Source organism: Elgaria multicarinata, chromosome 11 (assembly GCF_023053635.1).
Source record: "Elgaria multicarinata webbii isolate HBS135686 ecotype San Diego chromosome 11, rElgMul1.1.pri, whole genome shotgun sequence".
Lineage (NCBI taxonomy): Eukaryota > Metazoa > Chordata > Lepidosauria > Squamata > Anguidae > Elgaria > Elgaria multicarinata.
Window position 1 is genome coordinate 29,359,850 of NC_086181.1, and position 19,996 is coordinate 29,379,845.

The 19,996-nt window shown below is 47.2% G+C and overlaps 1 protein-coding gene across 1 annotated transcript in view; it reads left to right on the forward strand.

Annotated features, from left to right (window-relative positions):
- Positions 1 to 5,498: 5,498 nt before the first annotated feature.
- The window catches only part of SLC17A7 (solute carrier family 17 member 7), a 58,456-nt gene continuing 43,958 nt past the window's right edge, over positions 5,499 to 19,996 (forward strand). Inside the window, exon 1 of the mRNA XM_063138721.1 lies at positions 5,499 to 5,615. Within this exon, the coding sequence (XP_062994791.1) occupies positions 5,554 to 5,615 (62 nt within the window). The 5' untranslated portion in view covers positions 5,499 to 5,553. The remainder of the gene's footprint in view (positions 5,616 to 19,996) is intronic.

Below are 19,996 nucleotides of genomic sequence, written 5' to 3' on the forward strand. Positions count from 1 at the left end.
TGGAGCACAACTCCCACCACCCCAGCCATTGTCCATGCTGGCTGGGGCTGATGGGAGTTGGAGTTCAACAACATCTGAAGAGCCACAAGGTTCATCCCTCCCAGCCGGTGCTAGATAGAAGAAGTAGAAATGTGAGGATCCTTGTAGAACTTTTATTTAACAAATCAGTGAATCAGCTAAAACCCTGGCAAACTACCATTTCTCTCTCGTTTTGGAGTTCTCACACAGTGAATAATGAACAGAACCACCACTTCCACCAAACAAAATTATAATTACAGTTATAGTTACCCTCCTGCTCCCTGATCACTCACCTTTATTTTGAACTATCATTTCTTTAATTAAATGAAAAATACTGTAACACAACATATTTAAATGGGATAATCTTAGGGGTCTTGGGATGTACGAATCAGGAAACCTTGAACTCACCAAAGTTCTCCAAATTCTTTCATGAAGCTCATTCCGACTTGCATACGAATCAGATTTTTGAAAATCAGTGCACATTTTTGTTTATATTTTTTCCAAAAGTATGCAAATCTTTCAAACATAAGTATTCTCCCCCCTTGATTAAAGCATATTTGTGTACATTTTTCAAAAGTATACATTTTTAATGTGCATTTTTTAAATGGATGCATGCTAGCGAATGCATTTATTTTGGCCTGCAAATCACATTGCAAACTCAGAAATGTATGGACTTTGACTGCAGATTGTCCATGTTCGATTTGGAAAATCTGAGCTGGGTAAATCCTGATCAAAAACAAACTGAAATGAATTCCCCATACATCCCTACTGATGCCACAAAAATAATAAAGTGATTCTTACAGTATGAGGTGAATGTTCCAAAGAAGGAGCCAGAAATTGCAAAGGAAAAATGTCATCTAGCTGCAATATGGCTCCATAATTTAACCACACCCACACGTATCTGCTGTGGTTCACCATAAGAGCTATTATGTTTGTGAGTGCCAGAGACAGGGCCTTCTTTGTGGTAGCCACTTCCTCTGTGAAGCACCTTCACCAGAGAGATATGAATGAGCCCTTCTTTGCTGGTTTTTGAAGAGCCTTAAGAATCCCCCCCGCCCTATTCTTTTCTGCTTTCAGCTGATTTAATTACATCATTTTAATAATTGTTTTTACCTGCTGTTATTTTAATGTTGCTATGTAAAATTTTTAAAAACTGTTTTAATAGTTTGCAATTTTATTGTATTTATTTATTCCCAACATTTATATACCGCTCCACATCTAAACAGATTCCTAAAGTGGTGAACACTAAAAGATAAAAGAATATAAAAAACACATTAAAATGTGTTCTTTTAAAAAACAGATTACCAGTAAAAACCATGGCTTGTTAGTCAAGGAAATCTTCTTCAAATAAAGATGTTTTCAGGAGGTACTGAAAATAATACAGTGTTGATGCCTGCCTAACCTCCAGAGGCAGGGAGCGCCATAGAAAGGGAGCCACCACACTGAAGGCTCTTCTCCGGGTGGACTCCGATTGGGCGATAGGTCCATGTGGACCCACCACGAAAATGGTGACCTCAATAGTGGGGCAGGTTGATAAGGAAGTTGCTATATTTTACTATATTTTTTCTGTTATCAATTGATGTGTAAGCTGCCTTGGGAGGTTGAATACTCTAAAAAATGGATGGAAAATAAATAATCCCATTGTGGCAAACCTATACAGTGTATACTTATCCTGGAGTAATCCCCCATTGAACTCAATGGAGCTTACTTCTGATTTAAGGCACGTATAGGATTGCTGCGTATGAGACAGAAGATTAACTATTCTCTCTACCAATCAGTTCCTTATCGGAGCCTGTAACTGGAGCTCCACCCTCAGAGGTCCTTCGATCACCAACATTTCATTTCCTAGAACCAGTGTGATATATAGCGAAGAGTGTGTCAGTGGGAAAGCAGAGTTCAAATTCCTGCTCAGCCGCAAAAGCTGGTCATGGGACGTCGCACCTGACAAGTGTCTCATGGATTGTTGTCAGGATTGAAAATGAAAATTCCAACAAATGGCATGTTTATTTATTTATTTATTAAATTTATATACCACCCATAGCTGAAGCTCTCTGGGCGGTTTACAAAAGTTTTAAAAAAGGGCTTCAGGTGCTTGGCAAGAGGGTATTTCTTAATTTTATTTCTATACCACCCAATAGCCAAAGAACTCTGGGCAGTTCACACACACACACAAATAAAACCATAAGTACATCATAAAATATAATATGAAAGCTTAAAACCACAATATAAAACCATAATGCTAAAGTGCAACCAGAATAAAACTGAGCAGCAATACAAAGATTTAAAATGCAGATTTAAAACAGCAGAGTTAAAAATCTAAGATAGTAAATTGCTAAAATACTGGGAAAATAAAAATAAAACAAAAAGTCCACCTGGCGCCAGAAGGAGTACAACATAGATGCCAGGCAAACCTCTCTAGGGAGCTCATTCCACAGCTGGGGTGCCACAGCAGAAAAGGCCCTTCTCTTGGAGGCCACCTGCCTCACTTCCTTTGCAGGAGCTCACAGAGAAGGATCCCCTGAGGATGATCTTAAGGGCCGGGCATATATGGGAGGTCATCCTTCAGATAAACTGAGTCCAAGCCGTTTAGGGCTTTGAACGTTACCAGCACTTTGAATCAGGCTTGGACATGGACTGGTATCCAGCACATCTAGAAAAGTACTGGCATAACGTGAACTCATTGGGTAAACATGTGATCAATCCATCAATAAAATATACAATGTAGTAATTTCATCACAAATATGGTCGCCATCTTTGCAGTAGCAACACAGAATATCCGTTGCAATTTTTAAAAAAACCGTCTGCAGCAGATTGTAAAGGAGATGAGCGGTTACAGGCCTTTTGTAAATGCGCCTTGCAGTTTCTTACTTCTGCTGGCATTTTGTCTTTTGCGTTGCTGTATTTGATATAGGATTGCATTTTGTGATGGCCTTTGTGCCGCAGACAAATGAATTCAATCCATCCATTCCATTCAAAATATGCCTCTGTCTTGACTACTTATTGGTTGACCCCAAAATGACACCCCAACTTCTTCTGGGGTCAGGGAAGATAAAGGGAACCCCCAGAAGGAACACCCTTCTCTCCTGAAAGGAAGAACCTTGAGAGGGTGCTGGAACTCAACCACTCCGGATTGCGTTTTCTACATGGCAGTCACAAAATGCAGACCCGCAAACCAAGGCAGGTTCTGAGCCCCCCTTTCTCCCTCAAGAACATACCATGCTGAGATGTTATGTCAGAATGGCTGCGCTATCCCGACCTCCCTCTTCCCAAAGATCCCGTAAACAGGATCCTGGATTCCGCTTTTGTGACCCCAGCTCTGAAAAGTCTTAGGGATTCATTCCTCCCCCAGGGGCACCAACTGTAATGTTACCTGGAAGAAATCTCTCCCCTCCTCCACTGACATAGACTGTGGCTACAAGGAAACCAAGCCACCCACTAGTGTTAGGCTATACAACCGACTGCTGGAGAAATAAGGACCCTGGGGGTGCGAGGGAAGGGGGTGGCATGCCCTGGTCCCCGACAGGACTGCTGCAGGTGTATACAGGAGCATCTCTGGAGAGGGAGGGCAGGGAGGGAGAGAGATCCCCCAACTGAGCTCTTCCAGCACAAAAGCCTTACGACTGGAGAACTCTCTCTCTCTCTCTCTCTCTCTCTCTCTCTCTCTCTCTCTCTCTCTCTCTCTCTCTCTCTCCCTCCCTCCCTCTCCCCCGCCCGTGCGTGCGTGTTTGCCTCTGACCTGCTGGGTATGCAGTTGCTTCGCTCCCGAAGCCCTTTCCTGCTCCCTCCTGTCTCTGCTTAGTTAAGTACTTTTGAAAGATTAATGACGGAGCTGTTTGCCTGCCCTCCTCTTGGGACACAGCCGGGACTTGCCGAGAACTGACTTAAGTCTCACGGACTAAAGCAACCTCCCCGCCCCCCCCGTCCCCCCCCCCGCACGCCGCCACCGCACCCTCTCGCGGCCACGGTCTCTAGAGAGAAGCGACGCTTTTTTTGAGTTTTCAGCGGACATCCATCCATCCATCCGTCCTTATGCAGTAACTTTCCTTTTCCAGCTCTAAATAAACATTGATGATTTCTGTTCAATATATTGTCCTCCCTCCCTCCACCTCACTTTTTCTATTTCTGTTTCTCTCCCCCCTCCCCCCTCTCTGCTCTCTTTCTCTCTCTCTCTTTCTCTGTTCACTCTGGTCTTTCCTTCCTTCCCTCCTTCTTTCTCTCTCTTTTTCTGTCTTTGGTCTCTCTCCCCACCCCCATCTTTCCTTCTTTCCTTCCTCCCCTCTTTATTTTGCTTTCCCTTCTGGTCTCTCTCCCCACCCCCCACCCCCCACCCCCGATCTCTGGTCTGTCTTTCTTTCTTTCTTTCTTTCTTTCTTTCTTTCTTTCTTTCTTTCTTTCTTTCTTTCTTTCTTTCTTTCTTTCTTTCCTTCCTTCCTTCCTTCCTTCCTTCCTTCCTTCCTTCCTTCCGTCCTTCCTTATTTTGTTCTTCTCTCTCTCTCTCTCTCTCTCTCTCTCTCTCCCTTCCTTCCTTCTCTCTCTCTTGTTCCTTTCCCAAAACCTCTCCCCACCCACCCCCCGCCACTTTTAACCCCCTGGGTTTGGATAAACCTCTCTGTCCACGCACTCTGTATTTTCCCCGTCTATCCGTCCGTCCACCCCCCCACCTCCTTAATCTCTCCTCTATTCCCCACCACCACCACGCATCTCTCCCTCCCTCCCTCCGTCCTTCCCTCCCTCTCTCTCGCACACCCGCCGCGCCTTCCCTTAATCCCACGCCAGACCAAGTGTGGCGACTCCAGGTCGCTCTCCGTGGTGCTGAATCGCGGCCCCGGGCGGCGCCCCGCTCTCCGCGGCGCGCCAAGTTCTCCGGCGCGGCTCTGGCGCTCCGGACCGGACCCTTCCTGGCGCTCGCCGGCCGGCCAGAAGGCTGAGACCCCGGCGGAGGGAGGGCTGGGCTGGGCTGGGCTGGGCTGGGGCGGGCCGGGCAGATTGGCTGCCGTCTCCGCAGCGTCCCACGCGGGCCGCGGGCAGGAGCGCCTGGAGCTGCCCCCCTCCATGACGCTTCAGGCAGGCAGAGCCGGGGGCCGCGGTCGCCGGTCGCTCGAGCGGAGAGCTCCCGCTGCTCTTGGCCAGAGCGAGTGAGCGAGCGAGCGGCGAGAGGAGACTAGAGGAAAGCGAGAGGAGGCGGAGGAGGAAGAGGAAGGCGAAGAGAGGAGGGGGGAGAAAGGGGGCGAAGGAAGGGAAGAAAGGAGCAGGAGAAGAGAGGAGGAGGAGGAGGAAGCAGGCGGGACGAGAGGAAGGAACGAAGGAGGAAACCGAAAAGCATCGAGAGATCCTGCCGTCTCCTTCCCTCAACCCAACCAGCAAGTGACCTCAACGCTCCGCCTGCCCGCCCCAAAGCAGCCTTCGTGATGTATTGGTGGAGCCTTTAATTTTTCGCCTCCGTGTCTCCGAAGGTGAGACTGGGACACAACCCAGGGCAGCCCTCCCCCACCCGCCGCCGCCACTTCCCTTTAGCAACAGAAGCCAGAAGAAGCCATGGAGTTTCGAAAAGAAGAGTTCAGGAAGTTCGCCGGGAGGACCTTGGGGCAGATACACAGGTAAGAACAGGGGTGCGTGCGTGCGTGTGAACACAGCTGTGAACAAGACGTTCCATCAAGGAAGAAAGTTTAGGGCAATGCTGGCCAGACAGTTAAGAGAGAGAGATGGAGGCACTGGTAGGATGGGGAGAAAGTGTAGATTGCAAACAATGTTTGGTGTGTTGCATTAATTTACCTAGATTTGAGGGCCGACTGTGGCTCATATTTACAGTGGGAAATGTGCACTCATGTCCATGCTCATGTTCTCAGTCTCTCGTACATGGATGTACATCCTTCGATCACTGGAGGTGGGTGGCCCTGATTTCGGTGGGGCTTCAATTCCATTCTGGGTTTCAGTTAGAACCAGCCAGAACTCTAAAGGAATTGACCAATGCACTGAAGTGATTTTAGATATAGGGTTCAGCGCCTTGGATAGCTCCCTGGCTCTGAATGAAACCCAGAATGGATTCACAGCCCCACCAAAATGAGAGCCACCCACCATGCTGGGTTTGCACCTGTACACACATGCACATCATGGTACACTCACAATGATGCCTTAATATCTGCACTGGCTCAGCTGATCACGCCCTTGCGTTCACTCGCATGATCGCCAACGTTAATTCATCATAAGATGCCTTGTCTCAAAAATACAGTCCAGTGCGAATTGACTCATTCCCACAGCCACAAGAGCTGGGGTGGTGTATGGGCACTGGAGCATTGCCCTGAGGCCAGGGAGAGAGTGGGCTTCGACATCTGCATGCAGCCTGGAGGCTCCCTGTGGGTGATCTCAGGCCAGTCACTATCTCTCACCATAGCCTACCTTGCAGGGTTATGGTGTTGCGGATAAAATAGGGCAATGAGGAGGCCGCACATGCCACCCTGAGCAATCTGGGGTAAAAATGTTGCATGAAGCACACACAATCACACACTGACTAATGTGTTCCGATGACACTGAGGGTCGTAGGCATCACTACAGCCACAATGACAGATTCTCACACATTTTCACGCATTTGTAAGGTACATTTTCTAGCACTTGGTTCCGAATGCAAAATCGCAATGTACATCCCTTTCTCTCTCTCTCTCTCTCTCTCTCTCTCTCTCTCTCTCTCTGTTTTTATTCTGCATGTGCATCATTTCCACCACAGCCTGATTCACCCCTCCCTCTCTTCAATTTACCTTCCATACGGTTTATTTTTAAAACTCTCTCCCTTGTTCTTTAGCCAGATGGAGTCTCTCTCTCTCTCTCTCTCTCTCTCTCTCTCTGTGCTATGAACCTGGGCACTTGGGTGTATTTCACAGCACAGTGTTCTGTTTGTTTGCTTGAAACACATGTGCAAAACATTTGTGGGAGTGTGTGTGTTGGGGGAGGAAGATGCGTTTGGCCTTACAAAATCCATTTTAAAAAAATCTTCTCTCTCTCTTTCCCCACCCAGTGGTACTTTTGGCTTTACCATGTCAGCACTTAGCACTTATCAACCATTGCATGTTGGGTCATCAGAGAAATGGGGGGAGGGGAGAGGTGAATGCAATAAGACGAAGAAGAGGGAAATATTTCTATTTTTAACCTTCATCCATTCATCCCCCCCCCTTCCATACGGTAATCCCCTACACAACATACAGACACAAACGCACGCACATAACTCCCCGATCTAGATCCTTTGCCAGGCTGAATGCGACGTTTTCTTTCACTTGATTAAATTGGATCTCGTCCACTAGCATGAGGAAAATAAAGTGTTCCAGCGTAAAAGAGCCATGGAATGGGCTTAAACAGCAGTCGGATAGGATGTTGTGGGCGGGATTATGAATTTATCAAACCCATATTATCTCCTTAAGCCGGTGGGCTGAGGGCCTCAGTTCGGAGAGCTTGCCGTGTCCCAGAGTGAGAGGATGAGCTGGTGGAAAAGAGAGTTGGAGCGGAATCTTACACGGGCGGAGAGGGAGGCTGTGAATAAGGCTTTGGGGGCCAGATCCGCAATGGCCTAATTCAGCCCTAATAGGAATCAGTAGGTCCAAATGTTCTAGACAGGAACAAGCAAAAGGGCCAAGTACCCATCAAGGGAGGGGAAATGCGTAGGGGATAACAGTGGAGGCTGGTCTCTCTAATGTCAGTGGGGCAGCGGATCCACTCCAGGTTTCACCCAGAACCAGTCAGAACTCTAAAGAACTTTGGATAGTGCCTTTAGAGCTATGGCTGGTTCTGGTTGAAACCCGGAGCAGATTCTCTGCTCCAGTGACATCGGAGCCACCAGCCTCCACTGGGGGAGGCAATGTGGGGCTGAGTTATCCCCACCCCACCCCTTTGAATTTGGTTTGTCAGTTTCCCATTCCACCCACACATTACACACCCCAGATTCCGTCAGATCTAGGCTCTAAAGACTCAGAAAGGTCACACAAGGTTCCGGTCGATGCAGCGCGAGGATGGTTGCTATTTTAAAAAAAGCTGAACAAAGAAATAAATAAATAAAAATCCCATCCCTGCCCACCTTGGAGAGAGGGGCGGGGGTTGGAGGCCATGGGGAAATTGCTTTACATAACTGGCATGGGTTCCAGTTTGAAATATGCCCCGTCATAGCAGAACTTCATAAAATATTCACCAGAGTTATAAGTGGCTACACTGACATCTCTCTCTTACTCACTCTCTCTCTCCACTCTCTTTGATATATATATATATATATATATATATATATATATATATATATATATCCACACGGGTATATATATTTTCTGTTACTCTTGACGTGTTTGGCTGAGACAGATAGCTACACTGACAGTAGAACAACCCACCCACCTCCAGTACAGAGGGCTGGGGGCTACGAAGGTTTTATAAAGCATGCCTCTAAGGAGGGTTGATAATTAGAGAGGTCCCAGGTGGGTGAAATTGACATATAGAATAGAATAGAATAGAATATTTATTTCTCCCTCTGGATCGAGGTGGGGAACAGCATTAAATACAAAACCACAACAAAATGCATAAAACTGGTTAAAAACATATAATACAATATTATAATACAATTGGACATGTTAAAAAACATCTGGGTAGGCCTGCCGGAAGAGATCATATATGTTCTGGTGCCTGCTACATGTTTGCCATTACCCTGTGCGAGCATAGACCTGAACCTCATGCGCAGAATTCACCATGTGGACAATTCCAGTCTTTCATTATCAAAGTGAGAGGGAAAAGAATTCTAAGTTTCTAGACCTTATGACAGCAGAGGAGCGAGCTTGAAAAAGCATGTACTGAAAATCTCAAATGCCAGAAAAGGACCAAATGAGACTTCCAGGGGGGAGGATTTCAGCAGAAAGGCACAACTCCCACTAGCAGAAGTGGAGTAAAATTATGCAAAACCTATGCAAATGTGCTTGCTTTGCATAACTTATTTCGGTTGCAGAATCCGGATTTGCTTCATGCAGAATTTGGGTTGCTGCCTGTGGGTGTTTTTAATCACTGGGTACATGCATCCCTGCACATAATCCATTGATAATTGGTTACAGGCTGATCTATAGGCTACCATATAGTCAAACCAGTGCTTGGGAATGGGCCCAGGGCACCGGCTGTCATGTCTCACCGACAGGAGGTATATCCTTATGAGTCAGCAGCACTGGGAACAGCCGTTAGTGCTTCCCCCAGCTATAACGGATGGTTTATAGCTCTCGGATGAGATTGACTGGCCTAGGCTTGAGAAAAAAATGCTCGTCCTAAGAGAACGTTCCATCAGCGGAGTCTGGTGGCTCCGATATCAGTGGGGTGGGGTGCTATCAATGGTGCTTCACCTTTGTTTCCTCTGTCAGTTTCAGGCCCTGGGGACTGCGTCGCGCCTTGGATAGCTCCTTTAGGGTTCTGACTGTGGGGCTGTCTTCACGGCGCTGGGTTGAGGCTGCCTCCCTCTTAAACCCCGTGTTTTCCCTCCCCCAGACAGCATTGGGTAATCCCGATGCTGAGGAGGGAGCACGGAGTTTTTGGCAGCCAGCTGGGTCCCAGAACCACCACCACTCTCTTCCTGGTGGAATGCGACCAATTGCTGATCACCTTCCACCAGGCCCCGCCCCTGGGTTGATGCCGGACTGGCTGCGGAGCAATGTTACATGGCAGAAGCACCATGTTGACGTTGCTCCGTTTGAAAAAGTCGGGGTAAACCAACAGGGTGCAGATCCACATCACCCGCAGGGCTTTGCCCGCATATAGACAGCCCCTGATTGTGACTGAAACCAAGAGCGGATTCACTGCCCCACTGACATCGGAGTCACTGGCCCACTGCTTTCCATTCAAATTTGGGGGATATGTGGGAGAATGAAACAGGGGCTGATCTCATCAATTTTTAGAGGTGGAGTTAAATGTGAAAGTGGATGCAAAACTCTTCACTACCATTAAATCGGATCCTCTGAGGGATTTCTCAGAACTAGTTATGTGATGACCTAAGTTTACCCTTATGGGAGATTCTGGGGGGAAATAGGGTCCCCGCTGGTGGCCATCATCAGAGCGAGGCTCTGTCATCAGAAAGTGTCACTCAGGTGGGGGGGGTTGAGGGGAGGAGATGGCATCTGCTTAGTAGCCACCAGGGCCAGATTTACACCAAGCAAGATATAACACTTTGAAAATGGTTTGAAAATGGTATGTGGAATGTGTCCTGGGCCCCAACAGTTGTCAATGCCGCTATAAACTATTATAAAGCAATAGTGTAGATCCTGCCCAGGTGAAGCTTTGGAAATGGCAGCATGTTTTGCCCTCATTTCTCCACCCCCATCCCACAAACAGCCCCCCTGATAATAGGGTCGCAGAATAGAAGAGGGGGCACAGTTTGGGCCAGCCCTAGCTTTGGCAGAAGGGTTAGGAGATGCTTTGATTAGACTGGGCCTCTCTCAAAATACTAGAACCCGGGGTCTTCCCATGAAGCTGACTGGTGCGAGATTCAGGACAAATAAAAAGAAGTACTTCTTCACACAGTGCATAGTTTAATTATGGAACTCACTGCCACAAGATGTGGTGCTGGCCACCAATTCGGATGGCTTTAAAAGTGGGTTGGATAAATTCCTGGAGGAGAAGGCTATCAATGGCTACTAGCCCTGATGGCTCTGTGCTACCTCCAGTATCAGAGGCAGTGTACCTATATACACCAGTTGCTGGGGAACATGGGTGTGAGGGTGCTATTGCACTCATGTCCTGCTTGTGGGTCCCTGGTCGACAGCTGGTTGGACTATATGGACCCATAGTCTGATCTAGCATGGCTCTTCTTATGTTCTTATGTTTGTAGGGCCGCCCAGCATTGAAATTCCTGGTGGCATTCAAGAAAAGGCCAGGCTAACATTAGTTTGGGTGGATTCAATCCATGCAGCAGGAGTCACTGGATCAGAAGGGGAAGGAATGACTATTAAATGGCCTTAAGCCAGCTGGATATAGAAGCTATACACATGTTAGAAAGGGTTAGCTCTACTGGAGGCAATTATCGGTGGCTTCCCCAAAGTATCTTCTTGTAGACCAACACATCTGGAGAGCACCACGTTAAGGAAGGCCGAACATGACTAACTAAAGTCCCATTGACTCCAACTGGTCTTCTGTTAGTATGTCTGAGTCCAAATCTACACCAAGCAGGATATAACACTATGAAGGCGTGCTTGAAATTGGTATATGGAATGTGTCGTAAGCTCCAACAGTTGTCAGTCTACTTCAATAGTGTCGATCCTGTCTGAGTTGGGATCCATCCAATGGAGACTGGTGTTTCCGATGTTGGTGGGGTTGCGAATCCATTCTGGTCAGAACCAGCCAGAACTCTAAAGGAGCTATCCTAGGTGCTGAAGGAAAAAAGGAAAGGAACCTCTCGTGCAAGCACTGAGTCATTACTGACTCTTGGAGGGACTCCAGCTTTCGCTGACGTTTTCTTGACAGGCCTTATAACGGGGTGGTTTGCCGTTGCCTTCCCCAGCCATTATTACCTTTCCCCCAGCTAGCTGGGTACTCATTTTACCGACCTCGGGAGGATGGAAGGCTGAGTCGACCCGAGCCGGCTGCCTGAAACCAGCTTCCGCTGGGATCGAACTCAGGCCGTGGGGAGAGTTCAGCTGCAGAAACTGCTGCTTTACCACTCTGCGCCACACGAGGCTGTAAACCTAGGTGTAAACCTAGCCCCAAACTAGTTTCAGCACCTTAGTCAGTGCCTTTAGAGCTCTGGCTGGTTCTAACTGAAACCCAGAATGGATTCATGGCCCTGCTGAAATCAGAGTCACCAGCCCCCACTGGATCCAGCCCCCTATTAATGGGGGGTCTATCAATGTTTGCGTGTGACTCACAAGTGTCATTATCTGCATAGGGCAGATGGATGCCTACCTCTACTCCTTGCAACTCCTTTCACTGGCCCAGATACGTATGACCTGGGCCTGAACACAGTGCCTTGGTTTTTGGCGGTCTCCTCTATTACTGCGGATATAGGCACATGCCAGGTAAAAAGAACAGGGAAGTAGGTGAATGGCTCGTAAGGTGGCCATGTGTCCTCTTTTTCAGAGGACAGTCCCCTTTTTGAGGGGTTGCCAGAGGACTGTCCTCGATTTGAAGGCATCCTCTCTTTGAAGGGATGTCGGCTCCAAGTCTGGTTAAAAGATAAGGAACCTTTCAGAGTCAAAGCAGAAGCCTTGAAGATGCCATCCACAGTTTGCAGCCAGACAGCAGACTGAACAGGCAGGTAGACAGATCAGCTGGCTTCACTCTTCCCCGCTAGGATGAGATGTAGTGTATTTCTATTGAAATGATATTATAATTTGCACGCATAGGTACAAATTAGCATATGTAAACTGCACACAGATCTGTGCCTCCCTTTGTGATGCATTTCCTCTTTTCTGGCAATGCAAAGATGGCCACCCTATCCCGAGCACACCTGGCTCAGCCAGCCTAGGCAGGTGGATCTTGGGTATGTGACCACTGGAAGCTGGGGGCTCCGAGGTCAGCGGGAGCAGTGAATCCGCTGACCTCGGAAATGTGCTATCCAAGGTGCTGAAACATAGCCCTGAAATAGGTTCAGCACCTTGGACAGATCATTTAGAGTTAGGACTGAAACTCGGAGTGGATTTACAGCCCCACTGACATCAGAGCCACCCCACCACACACAGTAAAACAATCCCCAAGTTCGTGTTGAGAAACACCCACCCTGCCCATGGCACTATTGGGACAGGACTTTGGGGCATGGTCCCGGGTCCTGCTCAACAGGAGGGACCCAAACACAACAGGACCACATTTTGAAGGAAGCGAAGTAATGCATATTACCACCTAAAGAGGCGGCAAGCGGGAGAGGGGAGCATTAAAGAGGGTGGTGCTCGTAACACCATTAAGTCCCGAGTCTAAAATTATCGGCTTGCACTGCTGCTCTGCCTTCATCCTGAGCCAGGATGCCTTCATTCCTGACCAAGCAAACTCTTAACGGAAGCTAACAAGGCATTGAGATGTCCCTGGACAGTCTTAACTGCTGCACAGTCTTTGGAAGCCTGGTCAAGGATGGAGGGTGTGGGGGAGAGAGAGAGAGAAAGAGAGAGAAGGGAGAGGGAGAGGGAGAGAGAGGGAGAGGGAGAGAAGGGACAGAGAGAGAAAGAGAGAGAGGGAGAGGGAGGCGGGAGAGAGGGAGAGAGAGAGGGAGAGAGAGAGGGAGAGAGAGAGAAAGAGAGATAGGGAGAGAGAGGGGGAGGGAGAGGGAGAGAGAGGGGGAGGGAGAGGGGGAGAGAGAGGGAGAGAGAGAAGGGAGAGAGAGAGAGAGAGAAAGAGAGAGAGGGAGAGGGAGGGAGAGAGAGAAGGGAGAGAGACAGGGAGAGAGAGAGAGGGAGAGGGAGAGAGGGGGAGGGGAGAGAGAGAGAGGGAGAGAGAGAAGGGAGAGAGAGAAAGAAAGGGAGAGGGAAAGAGAGAGAGGGAGAGAGAGAGAGGGAGAGAGAGAGGGAGGGGAGAGGGAGAGGGAGAGGAAGAGGGAGAGAGAGGGGAGAGAGAGAGAGAGAAAGGGATTCAAAAATGTTAAAGTTGTTAACAAGTTTAACACTTTTGCTCTGATCCTCAGTGTATGTTGCAGGAGGGGGGAAGGAGGAGGGGAGGAGATGCTCTTTCATTAAAGAAGTTCACATTTTTGTCATCAGTTGGAAGGCTGAAGCGAGGCAGAATTCAGTGTTTCATTTTCCTTCCATTCCTCTCTGTATCTCTGCGCCTGGTACACAAGGATGCCCTCCACACCATCTCCCACTCACAACCTGTTTGTCTGTATATATTGAGCTCCTATGCCTGCATCTCCATCAGCCATAATATTGCTTTCCATTTCCCCCTACCCCCACCACCACCTATTTCTTCATGAACCTCTATTATGTAATGGTGAGAATTTTGGGCTACGATTGAGCAAGACCCTGAGTTCAAATCCCCATTCAGCAGGACCAGCCCTACCATCAGGCAGAGGGAGGCAGTTTGTTATGAAAAGGCAGCAAATTATTAGTCATGTAATGCATTGCTGTCACATTTTTGTTCGTATTGCCAGGGAGAGAGAGAAACACTCATGGGCTTTTCTGACTTAAGCACCAAAATAACCTGGCTGGGCTTGGGTAGTGGGCACCTTGACATGGGGTAGGGGCGGGGGATGCCATTTTTGTTCTGCCTCAGGTCCAGCCCTGCCACTCAGCCATGAAGTTCACTGGGTGACCTTTTCCTACTCGCTCTCTGCTGAGCCTACTTCACAGGATTGTTGTGAAACTCAAAATACGAGTGGTGGAAAGAACTACATATGCTACCCTGGACTCCTTGGAGGAAGGGCAGGATATAACAGAAATAAAAATAATAATAAATCCTCCTCCAGGGTTGTATCCAATGTTAGTCTAACTTAAGTCCCATTCATTTTAGTGGGTGTACTCTAAGTATAACTAATGTTGGATACAACTCTCAGTCTTTCCCTACCCAGGCCATGGCCCCAAATCATAGGTTGCCTACAAAGCAGAACTGGAAACCCATTGCTTTCCAATTGTGGTTGGGAGGCAACCTATAGTGAGCAATAACCACAGTTTCCCTGATTTGGATGTCACAGTAAACTATGGTGACTGCAAACTAAGAAGCACAGGAAGAAATGGAAGCATGTAAAGAAGAGGAGAGAGCATGCTGCTGCCAGCCAGATTTGGGTTTGGCTATAATTTCTGAATTGAGTCTGTGTCTCTCCTCCTCCACCCTAACTCCAATCCCCAATTTAATTCTTCCACACCTATCCATGATGTTTATTGCTGAACTCTCATCGGTATACTATCACAGATTTAACTACATTTTTGTATCACCTCTCACACTATGGAGTCAGTTCACCCATTCAATCAAGAGATGTCCTTGCAGGTGTAAACCTAGTCCTAATCTATCTCCATCCATCCATCCATCCATCCATCCATCCATCCATCCATCCATCCATCCATCCATATACATCAGCCTTCCTCAACCTGGGGTGCTCCAGATGTGTTGGACTGCATCTCCCAGAATGCCCCAGCCAGCAGAGCTGGCTGGGGCATTCTGGGAGTTCTAGTCTAACACATCTGGAGCGCCCCAGGTTGAGGAAGGCTGATATACATGAACACACCACCCATTCTCTGTCTCTCTATACCACCCATAAACAACTATCCATCCACCCAATGGTGTTGATCTCTTTTATATTCCACCATCCTTCCTATCATCTCCTTTGCCTTCCCCTTCTCGCCACTTAACTTTTACTTATTTATTCATTTTTATTTCCCCACTTCCCATTTCTGAAATTCTGAGTCAGCTACAATATATGTATACACACGCACACACACACACACACGAAAATGATAAAGCCCCAATCTAGAGAAAGTGAGTCATTTGTTGGCCCAGTCCAATAAACCATGGTTAATTGGGCCATAAATGTGACACATGCTCTCTTCTCAACCCAACTTGCCCCTCCCCTCACACAGCAAGCTTCAGCACCGATGTCCTCCCTTGTTAAACTACAGTTTCCTGGGACATCTGAACAAGGAAACTGTGGTTTAATGAGCCACAACAAACCAAGATATAAAATCAGGATTTAATCCTATTGTTGATTTCAATAGCAATTACATATGTAACTGTCTCTGGATTAGAACTAAGGTGTTAAAACAACAACTCCACCCCAACTTTCTTCTTTCACCGGCGTCCACTCCTGATGATGTGCCTGGAGAGAATTTGCTCTGGATCTAGACCAAACCTTTCCCAGAGTTCATTCCTCCCAGCTTAGCACTCCCCAATTCTACCCCGCCAGTCAACACTATTCCCAGTTCCCTTCAAAACACCAGGCTAGTGTTAACACTTCAATGTAAATCAATGATTCCTATCTCCCACCCCCAAGAACCCTAGGAAATGTAGTTTAGTGAAGATGCTGAGAAACCTTCCGTCATCCACCCACCCACCCACCCATATTGCCTCCTCTTCTCGCCTTGCTCCTATCCAACCACAGCTTTGGCTCTGTCACAGTTTGACAGAGCTTTGAAGCAGATTTCAGTCATCACCCAAATTTATTTCAGCACCTTCAACAGCTGAAACAAAAAACTGAGGTGGTTGTCACTCATTCACCAGGGGGATGTGTATGTCTTATAAGGCCTATTTACCCCGTCGTGGCTAACAGTGGCGCTGCGTTGTTGTTTATGTGATGCAGCCACCAACTTGCAGCCACATCAGGCTTCTACCCCCAAAACTGCGCTTTCTTGCAGTGTCCTTTTACAAAGTTGCTCCGAGGTCACCACCTTGTTTCCCAGTCTGTCAGTGGTGGCCTCGGCTCCGGTTGAGTCATTGGGTGTTGCTGGGGGTGGATGCAAGTCCCAGGCTAAGTCCAGGAAAATGCTGGAAGGCAAGGAGGGGGGCAGGGGGTAACTTTGACAAGCCGAATGGCTGCCAGATAGCCTGCGCTCCCTCCTGCCTTCTGAATTTATCATCCTTGTCTCGCAACAGCAATGCTGGGTTTTTTTGAAGGAACCCAGCTACAAAGCAGTGTCATATAGACATCCCACAGCAGCCAAGATATCCTCTATCTCTCTGTCTCTCCCTCTCTCACACTGGCCGGTGGTTGTAACATTTTGTGCGCAGTTGCAGAGAATAAGACAGCTGGCCCAGAGCTAATCCTCCACCTAGCATCCGGCATAAAATCTTTTCATAGATGTGGTTCAGCTTTCCCGCCCCCAATACCCTAACCCTTATATAATATGATTCTGTGTGTGTGTCCGTGTGTCTGTGTGTGAGTGAGTGACGGATGGTGCATTCAATGGGCAGGAGTTCAGTTTACACCTCAAAAACTTGTCTTTCCTCTTTTTTAAAAAAATCAAAATTCTATAGGGAAAAATGTGGGTGGGTGGGGGAACTCATCCTGTCGAGTTCTCATCCGTGAGAAAATTTACCATGTGGGGAGGTGCCATGCGCTCTCAGATGGATGGGCCCACACAATTAACCTTTGACAGATGGAGTTATTATTGATATTACATGATTTAAGTTAAGTGGGACCTGTTCACAGGGCTTTCTGTTTCGATAATCACTTCTCAGAGATTTTTTTTAAAAAATGAAGACGGCCATCTCCTTCCTTGTTTGATAAGGGAACTAAAAGCTGTGCCTTTGGGACAAGCCCAGGCTCCTGTCCTAAATTTACTCAGGAGTAAGCGTAGAAGAATTTAATTTGACTTCTGAGTAGGCATCAGAGTGGTCAAATGCAAAAAGGGATAGGGCTCCTGCACCTTTAAATAGCATTAAAATCTACCCCTGGTGAGATCTCCTCTTCTACAAAACTTTGTTTTGTTTTGGGACAGCGCAACTGTCATGGCTGCTAACCAAGGGATGCTGGGAAATGTTGTTCTATTAAGGGGCTAAGGATTAAGAAATGCCCAGCACCCTCATAAAACTACATCTGTCAAGGCTCTATCTTATTTACGCCGCCTTGTGAGGGCCTCTGCCCTGAAAGGCAGTCAAGAAATGTTTTAAATAAATAAATAAATAAATAAATAAATAAATAAATAAATAAATAAATAACAGTTGTATAGAGAAGGGAATTTCAGCAAGTGTCATTTGTATTCATGCAGCACCTGGTGAAATTCCCTCTTCATTGCAACAGTTAAAGCTGCAGGTGCTTTGCCCTCTTTTGTATCTGGTCACTCTAGGCAGGGCTCCTGCAGCTTTAACTGTTGCGATGAAGAGGGAATTTCACCAGGTGCTGCATGGATACAAAGGACACCTGCTGAAATTCCTTTTTCTATACAACTGTTAAAAGATACAGGAGCCCTGTCCTCTTTTCCATATGGTCACCCTAGCGTTTCAGGTTCCTTAACTGTGCTGCATATGTCCATAGGATGTTTGAACAGGAATGGCAAAGAATGGCTATTGGAATACTTTTATGGCCACCGTTGACGTAGCAAGGGGATTTGCGCGGTTTTCAGAGCCTCCAGAAATTGCGCACTTCTTCCCGTTGCATTAATGGTGGGAAATTGTGTGATTTTGGCAGCCAGGGTGGGTGGCTGCCAAGGGCTCATTGGGCCAAGCCAAGCCTCAGAAGAAGCTTGGATTACCTGGCCAGCGGGATGGATGGCGGTGTTGATGGGGCGAGCATCCGTGGAGGTGGGCAATGGTGAGTTTGCTCATCTTTTGCTACAAATCCTATCATCCCTGGCCATTGCCCATGCTGGCTGAAATGGGAATTGTAGTGCAACACATCTGGAGGGCACCATATTGGGGCAACGCATTCTAATGTCTTCAATCCATTCCATTCCTACGGACATATGGAAGGTACTAAGGCATTCCAATAGTCATTTGGTGCCATTCTTGTTCGTACGTCCTATGGACATATGCAGCACAGTCAAGGAATCCGCAACACAGACGGTGACAACGCAGCCCACCAGCCGCCCCTTCCTGCTTCCTTTGACAGCAGCCAATGAGAACAGAGCAGCACTGTCTAGGCTGTGCGCTGAAAAACACATCATGTGCCAAGACAACCGGAATTCCATGCCAAGAAAAATTGGGCTGTGCAAGCTGTTATAAGTCAAGCCAATTTAGAACATAATATATTCTACTTCTGCTAAGCATGGTAGGCCCAGGACATGATCTGACAGTACGTAATGGAGCAACCTTGCTAAAGCTAAGCAAGTCTGAGTCTGGTCAGTACCTAGATGGGAGACTGCATGGGAACCCCATGCACACCATGCTGGGCTACCATGTAGGAATGGTGGGCTATAGTGAGAGCCAGTGTGGTGTAGTGGCTAGAGTGTTCAACTGGGCCACAAGCCCATTCTGCCAGCCACCGACTGTGTCATGGTTTCACAGCTTTTGTGCAGTTCATCCTCCACCCCATTCCAAAAGCATGAAGTGCCTCTCCTAAGGCTTATTTACTGGCAGTGAGAGCTTTCATCTCCAATATACTGGCATTTTGCCCCACCCCTTTTGTCTTTGGCCATGCCCACTTCCAAAATGTGGCCCCCGAGAGTTTCTCCGGAATGGAATTTGGCCCTTGGGCTGAAAGAGCATTCCTGATCTAGACTGACTGATAGTGATTCTGCGGGATTTCAGATAAAGGTGCTTTCCATCTTTGACTTGGAAATAACCCTGGGACCTTCTGCATACCGACCATCCACTCTAGCACTGAGTTATAGCCCTCCAAGCATGGGGAAGAGCAGTGAGTTATCCAGGGTAGCAGTGTCTCAGTCCTGCCAAGTGGAAATACTGCTTGTTATTTTTGCGAACTGCCCAGAGAGGTTTGACTACTGGGCAGTATAGAAATGAAATGAATTTAAAATCAATTTTTATTGTGAATGTTTAGCAAAATAAAAACCATAAAATAAAAAATGGACATATGCAACTACATACTTCAAAAGCCTCAAGTTTCAAATATCACAACATTCTAAATGAAAAAAGAAAAAAGGGAAAGTAGCATAAATTACATATAAATGTCTTTGAAGGCAGACCTTTGAAGGGGATCATCTACACCAAGCAGGATATTCCATTATGACAGTGGTATGAAAGTGGTATATAAAAGGCAGGAACCACACTACTGCTTTATAGCAGTATTGAAGTGCACTGACAACTGTTGGGGCCCATGACACATACCATATTCTGCTTTCATACCACTTTCACAGTGTTATATCCTGCTTCGTGTATATGTGTCATGGGCCCCAACAGTTGTCAGTGAACTTCAGAAACATTTTCTTCCCTGTTTTTAAATCTGGATTTCCCCATATGGGTTAAACTGTAATGGGTGTGATATTATATGCCACGTATCTCTAACTGCTAAGATTGTGGGAGGAGCACTTTCCACCTTAACATCCCAAGAACCTAATGCCATCCATTCAGAAAGAGGCTCCAGACAGGATGATTCCAAAACTGACTAAGGTGGAAAATCAAAACTAAGCGGAAAAGACCAAAATTTGGTACAGGTGAGCAAATAAGCTTGATGATATGT